This window comes from Clinocottus analis, unplaced genomic scaffold, assembly GCF_023055335.1.
Source record: "Clinocottus analis isolate CAN_PGR_092001 unplaced genomic scaffold, fCliAna1.0.p SCAF_289, whole genome shotgun sequence".
Lineage (NCBI taxonomy): Eukaryota > Metazoa > Chordata > Actinopteri > Perciformes > Cottidae > Clinocottus > Clinocottus analis.
In genome coordinates this window covers 1-17,632 of record NW_027176030.1, presented here as the reverse complement: position 1 = coordinate 17,632, position 17,632 = coordinate 1, and the positions used below count along the sequence as shown (strand labels likewise).

Here is a 17,632-nt window from a genome sequence, read left to right as displayed (position 1 = left end):
CATGCAGTTAGGTTACTAAGGCCGAGGATGGGCCGCAGGGCCTGCCAAGATGAAATCTTCTTTAAGCATCCCTCTGCATGATAAAGGCATCTTCAAAGGCTTGGAGCTAGACATAACAATGGGTGTTTGCTTTGTCTGGGGAATCAATTGGATGAACATTATGGGATTCCTCCTGTTAGGTGAAAGCAGGGTAACGCATGATACAGATGGAAAAACAGGGATCCTGATGTCTGCAAATTCCCAGGCCTTTAGGGGCTTGTGCCAAGCAAATGACAGTGTTTCTCATCCGGGTGGACTGTAGCCCCAAAAGGTCTGAAATGTAATCTGTGAAGCAAATGCATTGTTTTGTCAATTCAACATATAATTTGTTTCACACTTTATACTTTTATGCTTCACTGGAAAATGCAATGTATTTTTCAAAGTGATCATTTTGAGACAATGCTTCACAGATTCAGTGGATGAATACCTCTAACATGGTGTCTAACATGAAAAGCAGCATTGACCAAACTGAACTTCCAAAGCTCATTAAATTAATCACCAAATGGTTTCCTTCAACCAAACTGTTTTCATTTTTCACATAAAAGTGTTAACAAATGAAAAAAGCATCTAAAACAAAACAAATTTGCCACAGAGATGATTTAAAAAATGATGGATATTAGACAGCACTTTCACTAACCAAAATGTCAGAGCAACTTCATACATCAAAGCATTATGGGTTGGGGCAGATGACTCAAATGGTATCCCTTTCTGCATGCCTAATGCACCTACCCTGAAGCTGACAACTGGGGTGGAGAGGGCTCAGATGGAAGAATCCCCTCCTCAGTCCTCCTCTGAGATGGCATCTGCCCAAATATGTTGCTGCTTTCCATGGGGGGTGACGGGGACTGGGAAGCTGGGTAGCTGGTTGCAGAGGTGGCAAAGGCCATTTGGGAACGGTAGCTGGGACTTGCTCTCCTGCTACCCTGGCCTTGGGCAGGTGAGGAGGAGGGGGTAGATCTCCTTGAGAAGCTGGCTGTGGAAGGAGGGAGGAGGGTAATCTCAGACATCTCTGGGGGTATGTGAGGTTGGACAATGCTGGGACGTGGCCTGGGACGTACTACAATCTCTGGGGAGCCCTCGTGAGAACTAAGGGGGCTTTGGGTGAGGGGTGAGAGTCGGGAGGGCTGGAGAACCACCTGATGCATGCCAGAATCCATCCTACGAGTCTGTCTGGGACTGAAACGAGGGGTGGTTTCAAACCATCGTGTGTCCAAGCTACTGAATGTGCTAGGGAGAATATGGGCCATTGGATCGATGTAAGGCAAAACCGGCACACCCATACCGTGGCTTGTGTGTCTTAGCTGCCCTAAATGTGCATCTTTCATAGCAAAGTGCTTGGCTGGGGAGCCACGAGGCCTGGCCCTGCTGGGAGACTTGCTTGAGCGGCTCTTTGGGACCTCCAGTGGCAGGACAGCTGGGTAAGTCGGCATTGGAAGGGATGAGGGCTGGAAAGCACTGAGGGGAAGCACATGAGGTGGAGGAGGATAGGGTGAGTCGTGGCGGAGATGCAAAGGGTGATGGGACGGAAAAATAAACTGGGGCCCCTCCAGACTTGCAAAGGTGAAATCCAGTCCCTGCCAAATTTCCGGGGAACGAGAGGAAGAGGTGAGTGTCAGAGGAAGAGGGAAACCAGGAACAGCATATTGAGGGAAATCACCATCTCCCATTTCTTCAGGAATCATGGGATGACCAAAAGGACCTTCAGCAAGGTATGGAGGGGAGGACATGACTGAGCTGAGAGGGCTAGTATCAGGCATGTAAAAAGGAGGTGGAGGATCATGATCCCCAGGGTGGCCTAGGTAGCCATAGAAAGCTCTGTGGTGGAGACCTCGAATCTGCCCAGTGGCCTGGAGCCGACTGCTCTCCATGATGGTCATACCTTCGAAAGGCCTCTGGAAACGAGGGCTGTAGGCTGGAGGTTGCAGGTAGGATTCCTGACTGGAGATTGGAGAAATCTGGTGAGGCCGAAGTGGTGCCATAACTGGGGGAAGGGGCCTGGGATCGTCATTCTCTTCGTCTGACTGCCGGAATTCAGGATAGCGGTCTGATTCTTCCACAAAGGGGAAGCCCTCAATTCGCCGAGGCTTAACAGACATTTCTGGGTCAGTGGGATCTATGACAAAGCGTCCATCTGGGCCTCGGCAGATGAGTTCAATTGGTGTCGTTGCTTCAGCTTCATGCTTGGAGACGCCGTACTTCTTGCTCGTTATTGCTCTTTTGGTCTTCTTGTATAAAGACAACTCCTCCCTCTTCCCCGGACTTGGTGGTGGTTTCATCCCCCGCTGGTCATGACTATCTTCAGATGATTCTGACAGGGATGCCTTTGAACGAATGCTCTCTGGGCTCAGCTTTCCTGACGATGACCTACAGAAAAGAATACAGAAGAAGTGAATCTTTAAATATTCATGAAGCCAGTACTTTGCACAATGCTTCACTGAAGATGCTGAAAACTGATCGAGCGACAATAAATCTAAAATGACAACACACCTTGCACAGAAACATGGGATATAAAATCAGAGGTTTAATTCATAACATCAATGACAGCTACATTCCCTTGACAGAATTATAACTTCTTACTTGATTATGGGCAAATAGTGAACAAAGATATCCTGCAAAATATGTTGCCTGCCAATTTCTAATTAGTACAATTAAGAATAAAGAAATGCGCAAACTAAATAACCTGTGTGCTGTTTGCAACATCTTCACAAGTTGATAGGGATATCACAACCCTCCAATGTCCTGAACATTGAGTGACCAATGGGAACTTGAGAAGAATTATGAATCCTTTAAAACTCAGTTTTTCTTTTAATATTAAATAGTATGTACTATGTCTAACAGCCGGGAATCCATGTGTGTTTGCTTCTGCACCATCCAAACTTTTCATTCACAGTCACAAAAAGACGTCACATATTTCTATGCCTCACCGTTGCCACCACCATGGTAACTTAAGCTAGACAGATACTGTGGTTTAAACAGTAAGGTTCAACAGATGCAGATGTTTGGTGACTAAAGATGATTGGTTTAATTGTCAAGTAGTCAGGTAGGTGTGCACAATATAAGGCCAGTTGGAATCTCTAAGGTACATTATATCAAATCATGCAATATCATAAAAATACAAAAAAAGACAAACCAACAAAGTGGTTCCTTGGTACAAACACAAATCCTTTCACTCTAGCTATACTGTAGAGTATTTTGACAGTGAGACCCTGTCAATTGTTTTGGCTGTGTACTTGACTTGAAATTAATGAATGACATAATACAAAAATGAATGTCTTTCAGCTTTAAAGCCTGTGAAAAGTTATCTTCAACTCTAATATATCCAATTTGAATATTTCATATCCATGACTAAGGAAGCAACATCAAAGTAAAACAAAATGTCAGTATTATATTAGAGAATTCAACAGTCAAATTGCTTCATCAGGACTGTGCGGGTATGGTTGGATTACAGTTGAGTGACAGTGAACAAACAAAGCACCAACTGTCCGGGAGGATGTGATATCACATGTTTTGCATCCCCGCTCATTTTAAACTGTCATATCCTCCGAGTAAAATAACCCCACTGTTCAGACTTTGACAGAAAAGTGTGTATTCATGTAGGAGCCCATTACTAATGCTCAGAAGCTGCCAGAGAAAAGGGTGTTTTAGGGCCTTTAAGGGTGTTGACATCTAACTAAGACTTGCAGCCTTTTCATATGTAGTTTCACTATTTTTTTGACTATGCTAATATATAAACATTTTTAATTTAAAGTTAATGATAAGCAATACTTTTCTGTCAACAATGTCAATACAATCAAGGTGTATTTCAGAGTGTGGCATACATGTTTCAATAAATATGTTAGCATGTCTACTACCCCTTGATGTTTGAGAGCTGGGAAGAAAGACTCCTTTAGTGCCATGTGCACTACTTGCTCAAATATGTTAAGGTGGAAAGCATGTTAACTGCAGTACTATCTGGAGTTAAGCTTGGGAGTTACAGCTTGTTTGACCACTAGAGGGCTCCATGATAGGAAGAAAAAGAGCTGGCCTTTGCAATAGATTTCAGCAACACTAGTTGTCATCAACAGCAATGTAATGCTCTGGTATGGTAGACAGGTGTGACTAACAGGTGTGGAAGCAGAAGCTTTGATCCAAGACACATGCAGACGAGTAAGAATATAACCCGCCGTAGCTGGGGAGACACTGGCTTTGTGTCAATATAAGGCCAAAGGTCGTTCTAATAAAAGCTAGCTGAGACGACTCAATTGCTGAAACTGTCCTTTTTTCTGGGTGGCATCAAAGAATTCAACTTTACGCTGTGACAAATTCATAGGGTACTTGTATTTGAGAACATGACCAGTACACACCACACTTTAAAGTACATGATATGAAAATTGGTTTCCATTTCGCGAGACATGTTTTGTTCATGACTATGTCTTATTATAGGAAGGAGTAAATGAAAACAATGATTTGCTTTGAAGCCACAGTTACTTTATTTCGTGGGAAATATAACATATAGCCAATCCTCTTAGGAATCACTCTTGCTTATAATAAGTGGAGTCTTTATAAGGGAGCTGATACTGAAAAATACTGTTACATGTAATAGATACTCCAGCTGTGTGGTTTCTGTGAAAAAGCACATCTGCTTTATTGAGCTACAAAGACAAATAATACTAAAAATATAAAGCAGCTTGTTCTCAAACACTATGGGGATAATTTATACATTTGTGTGTGTGTGTGTGTGTTTATATATATATATATATATATATATATATATATATATATATATATATATATATATATATATATATATATATATATACATATATATATATATATATATATATATATATATATATATATATATATATATATATATATATATAAATAAACACATACATCACAACTATGCATGTCTTAATAATGGGCTGCCTTTTCTGTGTTTACATAAAAGACTGCTCATACTTTTCTGTTATGTCTGTTAATTTGACCATCATTCCTTTTGGTTACATTAATCAAAATCTCATATGTTCTTTTTCTAAAAATTGGGACTACAACCAAGAAGAATAGTGGCCACAACGACAAAATGCAGGCTATTTACTGTATAATCAGAATCTTCACTTCATGTAGACAGTAAGAAATACAGCTGCTTATCTATAAACTGGCTGTTTCACGACAAAATGAATTAGCATTTTCTGGTTTATTTAACTGGTTTAGTGATCAATACTGATGCTGTAAAGGTCCTTAAAATTGACTCGATCATCATTCAATTAGATAAAATATTAAGTACAGACATGATTTTTCACAAGTTAACACATATTGTCATTAGCAGCAGTTGGCACTCTAATCTTAAAGATAAAAATGCAGATTGACAACTGAAACACTTGGTTTTCATTTTACGAAACAACGTAGATTAACAGGCAGAAGAAAAAAGTGAGACGGTGACAGCATCTGGGATGAAAAAGGGAATCATGGTGACGTGAATCAATTCCAAAGTGTCAAAAAGAAAGTGTTCCGGGTCATTCTGAGGTGAAACGGGGATTCATAGTAGTGAGAAAGGACCCATCGAATACACAACGCAAACCGTAGCAATGGCTACAACGCAGCGCTGTGAACAATGCAGAACACAAGGATCATGTTAAAGGAATAGTTTAGAGAAGATTGATTATCTCATATGGTAACCATGAAGGTACAGCCAGAAGCTGGTTAGCTTAGCTTAGCATGACGATGGCCGTGACAAAAATCAGCCAACCAGCACCACTCATTTTCCAAAATGTCTTTTTCTTTAACAAATAAAACAAAGCACTGTGAATGCACATCTCAGGAACAATTTCATTGCTCTGGGAGAATAGATATTATTTTCAGAATATTTTCAGCTATATATATATATATATATATATATATACATATATATATATATATATATATATATATATATATATATAGCTATATATATACACATACATACATACATACATACATACATACATACATACATACATACATACATACGTGTGTGTGTATAATGCCATAACCGTTCTCATGCAATGCATGATGTCATTTACCATGATAAAACTCTTTTCTTTACTTTCGTTTCATGATTTGACTCTCATTGATGTTTCAACAAACCATTGCCATACAGTGAATGACCAGTATACTGTCTGTAAACAGTGAATGACCAGTATACTGTATGTAAACAGTGAATGACCAGTATACTGTATGTATTCGAGGGGAGACGTCAATGCTGCTCCGATATCTGTATCTATGTAGCAAGAGCAAGGGGACGGTTGGGTTAGCTTAGCATTAAGACAGGAAGCAAGCCTCTGCTTCCAGTCTCTATGCTAAGCTAAGCTAACCAACCCCTGGTCTTAGCTTCATATAGCGTACAGACAAGAGAGATGCATCCATTCTGATTTAATTAGGTTTCCCCAAATTGTTAAACTATTCTTTTAGAGGGAGCCAAATACTTTCAAAATTCAAATATGTATTTTTGGTTTCTACTAGAACATGTTACATGCTTTAACGTACATAAAACACATACTGTCTCTAATACTGTCAGTCTGAATACACCTGTATTAAGCCATTGTCTAAACTGGGCTTTTACAGAAGGGGTCTTAAAGAGACAGTCGGCTGTGAAGATGTGCACTAAGATCCTCTTGGTGAAACACATACAATACTATGACCATTGGAAGTTTTGTCACTGGTATGGTGATTAAATCAAACATCAAACAGTGTCTACTATCTACTCTGATGTCTATTATCTGCTCCTGCTGTCCAGAATGGAGACATGGAGTGGATGGAGATGGAGTCCTCAGATAAGAGATATTAGCCAACTGTTTTTTATCATCCTGTTGCTTTAAATTATGTCCCGCATGCTTTTAAATCCCTAATAATCAGGGCTGAAATTTTATTTTTATTTTTGACGATAAAGATCCTTCATTTTTTTCTCAGTGAAAGACCCAGACTGGTATAGTTGTCGATCTCGCACATTTGGCCAGACGCATGCAGCCTGGCCAGGACTCTGGGGGAGCCGGGGGGTCGAACCAAAGTGCAAAAGGGGGTGTGTGGGGGAGGGTGGGGGGGTATACTGTGTGCAAGAACAGGGGGGACAGCGGTTGGCACACTCACTGAGGACTGGAGGGTCGGGGCCTGTACCTGCCTGTGTCCGGCCCCTCCCAGTAGGGTTCAATGCTGGGAATGAGGCTAAGTGGGGTCCTGTAGAAGTGGGGAGATCAGACAGTAAGAAGTGAGGAGAATATGGAGGTTAGCAGGAAACGCGTCAATGAGGGAAATGTTGGAAACGGCAACAGAAAATGAGAGGAAACAGCTGGATATTATTAAGTGGGTTGAAAATAGGAGAGAAATGGGAAGAGGCATTAATTAGTAAGTCGCAGAGAAGATCGGAGGGAAAAGGACAAGAAAGGCTTCCGTAAAGCAACTAGAGGGAGATAAAGATGAAGATGTGACCGCTGCGTATTTATCGAGGCCAAAGTCCCACAATCTCAGAACCGGAGCACGAGTCCACTGATACAACTTAGTTCTCTGGGTGCGTGTCTTTTCCCCCCAAGACAAGAGAAGGTAGAAGAGGTGCGAGCAGGGAGAAATCTAGGGAATGTGCATTTCCTGAAATGAGACGTTGCTGATGACGGCCGCAGCAGCTGAGGTTATGCATGTTGTCCTACAGCAAAACTTTGCAAAGCATCAACACAAGCACGGCAGCCTGTATTTGGACTGGTCAGATCAGTCAAACTGAGGGAATGTGTGAGTGAGTAAATAAGTTAGAGCCTCTATGTGAAGATATTTTGAATGGTTTTAAAGCATCTTTTTTTTAGCAGGAGATGATCATATATCTCCCTCGGGACTCGCTCCTTTGAGCAGAACGGACCTTCCTCATGGCGGACATTTTCACCCCGTCTGATACAGGTGTAACATCATGACAGATACTTCCCATATTCGGTGTGCCAACGCCAGGGCTCCAGCCTGTGCATGCCGGCACGCCTCACTACAGCCCAGGTTAATGGTATAAGTCACACCGCTGCTCTTCCTGCTATGTCAAAATGTCGGCTGGGAAAAGAGTCTATCGAGGGACCTGAGGCGAGGATGGTGGGTTGGATGGATGTGAGGGTTGACGAGGACAGAATTCATGTCGGACGACGTAATGTCAGATATTTATCGTTTGTTTCTATGAACACAAGGAACATTCAGAATGGAAATCACTGACGCAATGATGTGAAGTTGTCATTGAGGCACCAATGGGATGAGCTGGTGTATGATACTGGCTGCTCTTGTGTGAAGCTGGTGGGCTGTTTGATTTGGGGGGCTGGCCGTAGAGCTCTGTGCAGTGAAGCAGTGTGGTGAGTCATGTTGGAGTTACTTACGGAGTTCCCATGCTTTTTCTGCAGTGGGTTATGGAGAGAGGGGGGTCTGGAAGACGGGGGAAAGAGAAAAAAAAGGCCATTAGTGCCATTTCTGATGGATTTTAAATGTACTTTTTTTAGTATGTTTACATGATAATTACTGCAACTAGTCAAACAAAAAAGTTCCCAATGAGATTGTTATTGTCTAAATGAAAGCAGTTAGAGGCAGTGTGAGAGATGATGAACTGCCTTCACATTTATTGTAAAATGTAATGTTTTAAGGAGAACTCAAAGTCCCAGCACATTGTGGTTATGCTGAGGAAAAAGGCTTTTTTTGGTATTCATGATAAACAGCACTGATCCAAGACATTTACATATGAGGTTTATAAAAACTTCATTCCCCCAAAGACGACATCAGTGATGCTGTTGCTGAGCCTGGAGCAGGGTTTGATACCGAGTCAAAGGAAAATACTAAAATGCAAATGAGGCTTTAACAAAAACCATCAAAAATAATAACTGACTCGAGGCACGGCTGCTTTCTGAAGTGTCATTAAGCTTCGTCTTCCATGCATTCTAAGCCAAACAATGAAATGGATGTTTCCTGTTTCAACTGGAAACAGATAAAGCAGCACGAGGCTGCAGTTTAGGTACATGGATCAGTTAGGTACAGGTTAGGTAACTGACTGTTTACGTCAGTGTATGGAAGCGATGAAGGGAAGGGAGGAAAAAATCATTGTGACACAATTTCAAAGTCTGATATGAATTGTTTTCTGTTTGAGACTCATGGACAGGTGAAACAAGTAATTTACATTTAGTTTTCATCTATGAAACAGGTAAAAAAAATCTTTGTCAGCATTTTGTGTCTGTTTGTTGTTGTAATACTCATTTTGGCCACAAGTGGCTGGAGTGCACTGCTACCCCATGTTCTCAATAGAACTAAAAGCATTCATGTTTTCTTCAAGGAACGATCATTTCACCATGACACTCAAGCGCTATTGTGTTAGCAAGTTGATTAAATTATTAATATTTTAGTCCTGTAAAGAACGATGGGGTAGTCGAGCACTTTAGCATCATGTGGCCAAAATGAGAATTGCAACAACAAACACAAAAAACATTCAAACACAAATATTTCACTCGCCAAAACTTCCTTTTTTCAGCAGGTGGGAATAGTTCGCCCTCACTTAGAAAAAATGATCCAGGACAAACTTTTTATTTCACGGTTAAAATAAAAAAAATCTCACTTGCATTCGCAACAAAAGTTTACCGCATCAGTTTACTCGCTCGACAATAACAGAGTGTTCACACCAAATGTCAAAAGGGGCGTGGCTTATCTCAGTGAAAAGAGCTATCATTTACGCTATCGACTATGGAAGAAATAACCCATATTTCTGTGCCGTGGAAGTCCCAAAAAACGTCAGAACATCCAACGCCCTCGTGTTTAAGTTCATAACATTATCCGTAGCGGATGGAGCTTCTCAACGCTGATTGGCGTTGACTCTGTGTCACGCCATTTTTGAAAAATTTAAACTGTCGTTTAAAAGTCGTCCAGCGTCAAACGTGCTATTCGCGCCGCCTCAAACGAGTCATGAAAATGCATGCATGTAATCTGGTTGAATTTGTGCCACGTTTGGTGTGAAGGCGGCATCAAGGCTTCAACATTGAAGGGCCAGAGTGTAGCATGTGGCGGTATCTAGTGGTGAGGATGCAGACTGCAACCAACTGAAACTTCTCGCATGTAAGAGAAACCTCTATAACTGATATGAAAATTCAAATGGCGCTATCTAGAGCCAGTGTTTGGTTTGTCTACTCCGGGCTTCTGTACCATGGCAGACTTTCTCAAGAAGACCCACTCCCTATGTAAATATAAACAGCTCAGTCGAAGGTAATGAAAACACAACAATTCTTATTAAGTATTCATACATTTAACACAACATAGTTAATAATAACCCTTTAATGTGATCTGAACGACATGAAAGAATCTTCTCATCTCATTGGCTGAGAGATATTGGAGACAGCTAACCAGGACTTTCCCCCTCACCTCTTTTCCTCTTGAGTTTCCGCCTGCGCTGCTTGTTGACGAAGCAGGCCGCCATCGTACTGAACAGGACGGCTGCTGCCAGGAAACAGATGGTGGCCACGATGCCGGCCACCACAGGCCGAGCCAGGCCACGCTCCTCCACCATCTCCGGAGGAGGGAAGAAGTCTGTGGCGGTGAGGAGGGAAGAGTCGTGGTTGAAGTCACAGTGTCACATCCAAATGAAAAGAAATGAAAAAGAAGAAGAAGGTCGTGACAGCTTGCGGTTGGACACGGTGTCGGCAGAGACGCGGCCTTGCCGGAGGTTGTGGGGAAAAAATACAAAATGTGAAGTTGCAAGGAGGAGCGAGCAAAGGGAACTAAGAAACAAACGTTAAACTTTAAGTTTGTTCACGAGACTTCTGATATGAGTTTATGCTAATGTCAACATTCATATGCTGGCTCTGAAATCGGGGCGGATATTTGCCGTGAGATTACGAGGCAGATGAGAGTCCACAGGAAGGGAGCACGCTGTCCCTCCGCGAGAACAGAACACACTGTGCTCTGATTAAGCAGCTATCTAATTATGTGAGGAACTGAATCTGGGTTTTCTGACCTTACTTTGGGGTTCATTTGACGTTAATATCATCAATAAATAGAAGCTCTTTTGCATATTTGCACCCAAAAAGAGACACCCTGTGCATAATTTGTAGGCTCCTTTGAAGTGAAAGGAGAAGCCCTGCCATTTCTAATGAGATTCAAATATGCAGGAGCCGACCTTTGCTACTGCACGTGTCTTCAAAACGGGCATTTCTGCAGGATACATGCCATGATGACTCATCAGAAAGTAAACTTTTTCTCCCTTGCAGTGAGGAACGCTGCAGAGGCTACATGTGCTTTGCATCTTCTGGTTGCTGTCTGTTTTCTTTAGGTTGTGCTCTGCCTGAGATAAAGCTTTATGTCAGGATACGGCGAGTTCAAAATTCCTAAATGCTTTAAAATCTACTATTCTGCAAAAAAGATATTTATGAATATGCAAATATGTTTCACTGCTGCACACAAGATATATCTTATGTCACTGAAAGTCCATTCTTAACAGGGGTGAAAAGTAACCAGGTAACTTTCCTCAAGTACTGTATTTGAATTAACTTTGCAGATTTATATCAGTGAAGAAAATATAATAAGTAAATACATTATGTTGTATTATTATTGATCGCAGATGGAATTCACGAGCTACCCAGCAGTGTGCACAAAAGTGATGAACACATAAATGCATCATACTATACACTATAAATCATCTCATAATATATGTATTCTCAAATAGGCCGTTCTGCATAACAAGTAGTTGCAGTTTCTGCACATTACATTTTGATGTTACATTTAGTTATAACAGTTTTACACAGTGCTACTGCTACTTGTATGTGTTTGCTGTGACATGAAGGCTGGTTTCTACTTGTTAATAATAATGAACAGAATTAAGTTTCCTTAAACTTTATAGGGATATAGGATGAGGAAACTCTTAATGAATGTACATAATCTCACAGTGGACTTGAAGGTATTAGTCTCTGACATTAGACTCCTTCACCGAGCAATAGCTTGTCAACTTGGACATCAACTTTGAATTAGGATTCAAACTTAAAGTAATAGTGGCGTCACTAAGAGATCTTCTACAATATTTACAACATAAACCATCAGTGTGTGGAGAACTACCCTGTAGCTATTCAACTCTGCAACTCCAGATTTACAAAACAAACTGTACCATATTGATCGTATTTATAATCTGGATACCTAATTCATTGAATATTTATCGCCATTAAGAGTTTGGCTTCCCCCAATTAACAGAACACGATCAGCTGAGATGATCCCATTTACAATGCACCGATAGAAAACAGCCACCAGGGGGCGACCCAGATGTTTTGGACCCTGTGAAAAAACTTGAACCTTTTGTTACAGCCCAGAGAAAAAGATGACTATACTTAACAGAGAGGAGTTCATTCAAAATGTGGAAGTGCAAGGAAAAATGTCACGGACCTAAAAAAAAAAATAAAAATCAACGAATAATTAAGAGCTCAGTATTGATGGAAAAATAACTGTGATGGTCATTTCGGTGAATCTGTCTTGTTCTGTGACGCTCCGGTCAACATACCGGGCTGCGCTGCTCAGCTCTTTACGCTCAAAAGATGCTTCAAAGCCACCGGCGCAGTTGTGCACTGCCAGTATCATGACGGGAAGGAAAACAACTTTACCTCCCGCTGGAGAGCGACCAACTTTAAGAGCCGGCCTCACTTATGAATGCTGGAGCTGTTTCAGTGCCGACATGCTAATGAACGTCTCAGTGACGGCCAGGTGGATTATGTGTCAAGCTTTGTTTTAGTGGCTCATGTGCTGCAGTGAGGCATGATACAGCAAAATGCTAAACGTTGCACCTCCGGCTATATTCGATCATGAAACAACCGCAGAGCAGCCAGAGAGCAGCTTTCATCTAGCAGAGGGTGTATCCACGTCGCGAGGGGAGTATGATGCTGATTGACATTATGCACAGAAGAAACAAGCAGTCAAATGAAGACTTTTGAGCCTTTGATCACCACTTAGCGTAGTTCTACACATTCACCAGGAGGGGGCAGCAGAGTGCTTGCAGAGATCCAGGAGCAAATCCTGTCTATAAATGCTGCCAACAGCTGCTCTTCCCAAATGATGTGTACCCAGTGACCTCTGCAGGGGAATGACATCACATTTCGACGGGTTTCGTTTTAGATTCAAAACGTTGCGACCGAGAAACGGCTGCCTTTGTTGAGTCATTTTCCTCTTTTTCTTTTTTAGCACAAAGCTGCCCGATACCATCCACGAGGAGACAGGCAGAGCGATGATGTCATACTTTGTACAAAAGAAGTGTGCATGTGAAGACAGCTTACATACAATAGCGCTGAGTGGGCAAAATGTAAAGTTGGGAGTTGCTGCGTGTGCAATACATCCGCAGCCTCTCCTCGCCTCAACTCATTAAGATCGCCTGAGGTTACAGATTGCTGCTCGCCGCCAGAGGTTGTTGGAGTTTGAGTCCCGGCGCCGACGAGAGAGGAAAGCTCCTCCGGGACTTTCCGGGGGGGGCCGTCAGTGGGGGAGATTCCCGGGTGTGCACTTTGTGATGGGGCTCACCTGTGCTGGACACGCCCACTACGTTGCTGGGCTCGCTGATGGTGTCGTCCATCACGGCCATGACGCGGAACTCGTACCACGCCTCCTAGAGAGAGAGAGAGAGAGAGAGAGAGAGAGAGAAAGAGAGAGAGAGACAGAGAGAGAGACGTTCAGAAGGTCAAACTCATGCCTGGTGTCATGTCGGGCTGCAGGATTGTGTTTGTGTCTCCAGAGACCGGCCGGTTGCAGCTTTGTGCATATGAGTAGCGCCGCTCACTCACTGCCAGTTACCTTTTAGTGTTAAGCAGGTTTAAAGAAAGCATCATTGTTACTCCGGTTTACAAATAGCACAATGGATCCTAGAAGTCATGCATTTAGATGTGTTTTGTGTTCAAAGGGGCGCTCTGATAATTTTACACGACTCAGTTTATTAAACACAAACCACTCAGCCAATGAAAACCGCCATCGATTTTTTTCTTTGCGAGGCTTGTAGAATTCTCTCACTTGTAAAACATTATATTGTTTTCATGGTGCAGTCACTGTTGTAACTGTACTGTGATTCAAAGTTCCGCAAAAGTCATCATTGTTACAATACCTTAAAAGTTCTTAAATATTGGTTGATAATGTGCTGTGATTATTGTTATGAAGCTTATAAATATGCGGATAACAACGTACAACTATGTTTGTGATGCGTTACAGACACACAAAGGATCTTAAAAGTTTCCTGATAAATAAACGAAAGCTCAATGTGGCTTTTCAAAATGCTTTAAAAATCAATATATCACTGAACAATGTGCATTAATAGGAACAAGTGATACAAATCTCAATAATGTAAACATTGTAAAGGGTGAACGATGTGGCTGAAATCCCTTGATGAAAAGACATATTTGACCATTTCACTCTCCTGGCGGCGTCCTGTGCTCTCCACAGTGCCGGGGTCAGCTGTGGCGCTAGGCTCATGGGCACTTCAGCGGGGGTGCAATACCTGCGTTACTGTGCTGTTGGAGTAACACCCGCTAACCCACGGACTGATGTGACGGTTTCCTGCACGGTCACACCATCACCTCGCAGCAAAAAGAGTTATACAAGCTAGGTGCATAGTCTGGCTCTGTTTGTGTGAGTGTGTGTGTGTGTGTGTGTGTGTGTGTGGGGAGAGCTAGAGACAAGTGTGTGTGGGTGTTTGCTGTGCAATGTAAGGAAATATAAAAGCATCTGCATGGAGCCCACAGGCTAGTTGCATCTCACGCCGTGTTGCGGTTACAAGCTACCTGCAGATGTAAAAGAGAACGTGCGTCTGGACCAGAAGCGGAGAAAGGGATTGAAACCCACGGAGCGGTCACTTGTGTGCACACCTGCATTGTTACTATGACAACCAAGGTGGATGTGGAAGCACATCATTACACGTATGCAGAATCTGATCTGCGTAATATAAAGCGATGTTTGAAAAAACAACAACAAGGAACTTGTACTGAAGTCTGAACACAGCAGCCTCAGAGTCGGGATTTGTTCAGGAAAAGCTATTAAATAGAGTTTTTGTTTAGTGTTTCTTCCGTTCCTGCACCTTCGGTGGCGTTGGGGTTGAATCAATACAGACGGGAACCAGTGGAGGAAACTAAATTTAGCCACTGAACTGAATTCAAAAGGATTTCTAAAGACTCAGTTTATGACTGGATGAAGGGAAATGTTGGAAGTCTCTAATGGACATTTTCATCATCACAATGTATCCCATAATGCATAGTTTTCGCTCAGAGCAGGTCAAATGGGGCTTACAGTACGAGAATGATCACCTGAAGCTGCAGCTCCCCTCGGCTTTAAGCGAGTTCTCGCTCCTTCTTTAGTCGTCCTACTTACTTAACACTCCTTACAGTAATACTATGTGTTTGTAAAGTGCTTTCAAAAGGAAATCAGAGGCACTTCACACAGTGACAGAAACAGTGAAAGCAATACAAGTATAAAAACAAGAGGGAGGGGGCTTGGTGAGAGGGGTGAGCAGGTTGGCGTTGGCGGTTCAGGTAGGAGGTCAGAAAAGGTGGGAGGGGGCTAGAGGCTGTGGAGGCCTGTGTTAGGTGACGGGGAGACTTTTGCATTGGATTCTTTGCCGAGTGGGCAGCCGGTGGAGATATTAACCCTCGAACACGAACGTCGGGTGATTTTCACCCGAGCGATTGTGGTCCTTCTGTAGCTTCACGCCGCTCACAGATGTTATTGAAGGTCTTATTGAAGGTGGGCGTGTCTTCCTGCTCCGATTACTCAACATGTGGACCAAATAACAAGCGTAAAGCTCCTTTTTTAAATATTTTTAATAATTTTTTATTGACGATTTCCTAACTTTTTCCCGGATTTTTTGCCTTTTTTTAGGATCTCCCAGTGATACCTGTTTTTAGTTTCATGAGAAGTTCTCCAGGGTAAAATAACAGAAGAGTACTTCAACTTGCCTTGTATTGTTGTATTTGAATATATTTCGATGAGAAGTATATTTTATCATGCACATTATATCGAGTGAAATTCACCTGACGTTAGTGATAGTGTGACTGTTTTTAACGTGAGTGTTCTAGGTTTTAAGGACTGGGTTTATGTGATGTCTGGCTAGTTTTGGATCTAGCTTTGGATGTAGTTTTGGATGTATGTACAATGCCTTACAGTTTTTCAGGTGGAAAGTGGAGATTGGAAGTTACTGCTTGAGATAATTCTCCCTGCTCTCAGGCACAATGACGACCTGCTCAGCACCACGCGGCAGACGGACACAGTTAGCGCCTTGCTAATAGAGCATTTAGTAGCAGAAGAGCCCAATATTTCCCTCAACGCTTGCCAAAGCGAAAACCAGAGCAAGAAGAGAGTGAATGCTGGACTTCCATTCATCACACAAACATGACTCATCATGAAGGATTACGTTGCTCCCTAACCGCCGGAGATTTAAATAAGCAACTGTTTGCTCACAAGTCTCTCTCTCTCTCCACTCTCTCGTCTAAATATGGTCATTCACGGGCTCCAAACAAACAAGATGGTGAACGCCAAAAATCCCAAACTCAAGGCATCCAAACTGTCGTCTGCAAACCAATGGGTTAGGCAAACGATGACGACACACACTTCTTTTAAACAGTGTATGAGTTAAGCTTTTCCAAAAAATAATAATCACATTGAAGTCGTTTAGAGTTTTAAACGCCACTTCTTCAGCTTGGTACTAGTCACATGCAGATCTTCTATTGCACTGCGCGCGAGGTCTTCAGTCCGCCTCCTGTCATTTACCTGGATCAGGTCTCGGGCGAGCAAGTCCGTCTCCCCGGCAGGAATGCTGTCGTCCAAGACCTCCCATCGCTCCCCCAGGCGGAAGTCCATGACGTAATGCTGGATAGGTGCTGTATGATTGGCAGGCGGGATCCAGGTGAGCAGGACTCCCTGCTGCGTGCGATTGGCTGTGAGGCACCGTGGTGGGGTAAGCAGCACCAATGGTTCAGGGGTACTTATAGGAAATACTGCAAGAGGGACATTTGGGTGGAGAAAGTGTGTGTGTGAGTCACTCAGTTATACATTCCCTTTACACTGCATCAGAACATTACTTCACATGACTTCTTCAAGTCCTTGCTATTGCCCCCATTTACTATTTCAGGTCGTCGTCTCCATTAAAACACAAACAGTTGATGGTATTCAACATTGAGCTCCTATTTGTTTTCCGTTGCCTCCGTAAAAATAATCATTACGTTGTCATAGACGTGTCATTGTTTGCAACTTTTTTTAAAGAGCGAAAGGACACAAGCGGCGCCCGGGCCGAGCGCTTTGTCGTCTTCGTCTCTCGTCCGGCACGGGAAGGTGGCGCGGCCTGAATGGTTACCCCAATTTTCAGCATGTCACTTATCTTTAAGTAATAATCTGTGACAGCTTCATTTATACTTAATTAATGCCCCTTTCATCAGTGCTGGGCGGAATGGTACTCCATAATGAATGATTCAACCGCAGCCTAGTTTAGGCCTTTTCATTGGGCTTCTGGTTTGCTGGTTTTTCCTGTGAAGTCTTTAATGCACAGACAAAATATGATGTGAAGTGATGTGTTGCAGTAAACTTATATATGATGGAGTACAACAGGGCAGTGTCTTAATGAGTGGCAGCAAACTTTGAA

General features: G+C 42.5%; 1 protein-coding gene across 1 annotated transcript; it reads right to left on the bottom strand.

Moving 5' to 3' along the window:
• Positions 1–768: 768 nt before the first annotated feature.
• LOC137795599 (protein turtle homolog B-like) lies at positions 769–16,987 on the bottom strand (the record flags this gene model as incomplete). Its single annotated transcript, XM_068593157.1, has 6 exons — positions 16,765–16,987; positions 13,540–13,624; positions 10,411–10,575; positions 8,394–8,439; positions 7,144–7,230; positions 769–2,403 (listed from the first exon to the last, which is right to left on the bottom strand). Coding segments are annotated over exons 1-6 (2,108 nt in total), but the record flags the coding sequence as incomplete, so codon positions are not given.
• Between the last annotated feature and the right edge of the window lie 645 nt (positions 16,988–17,632).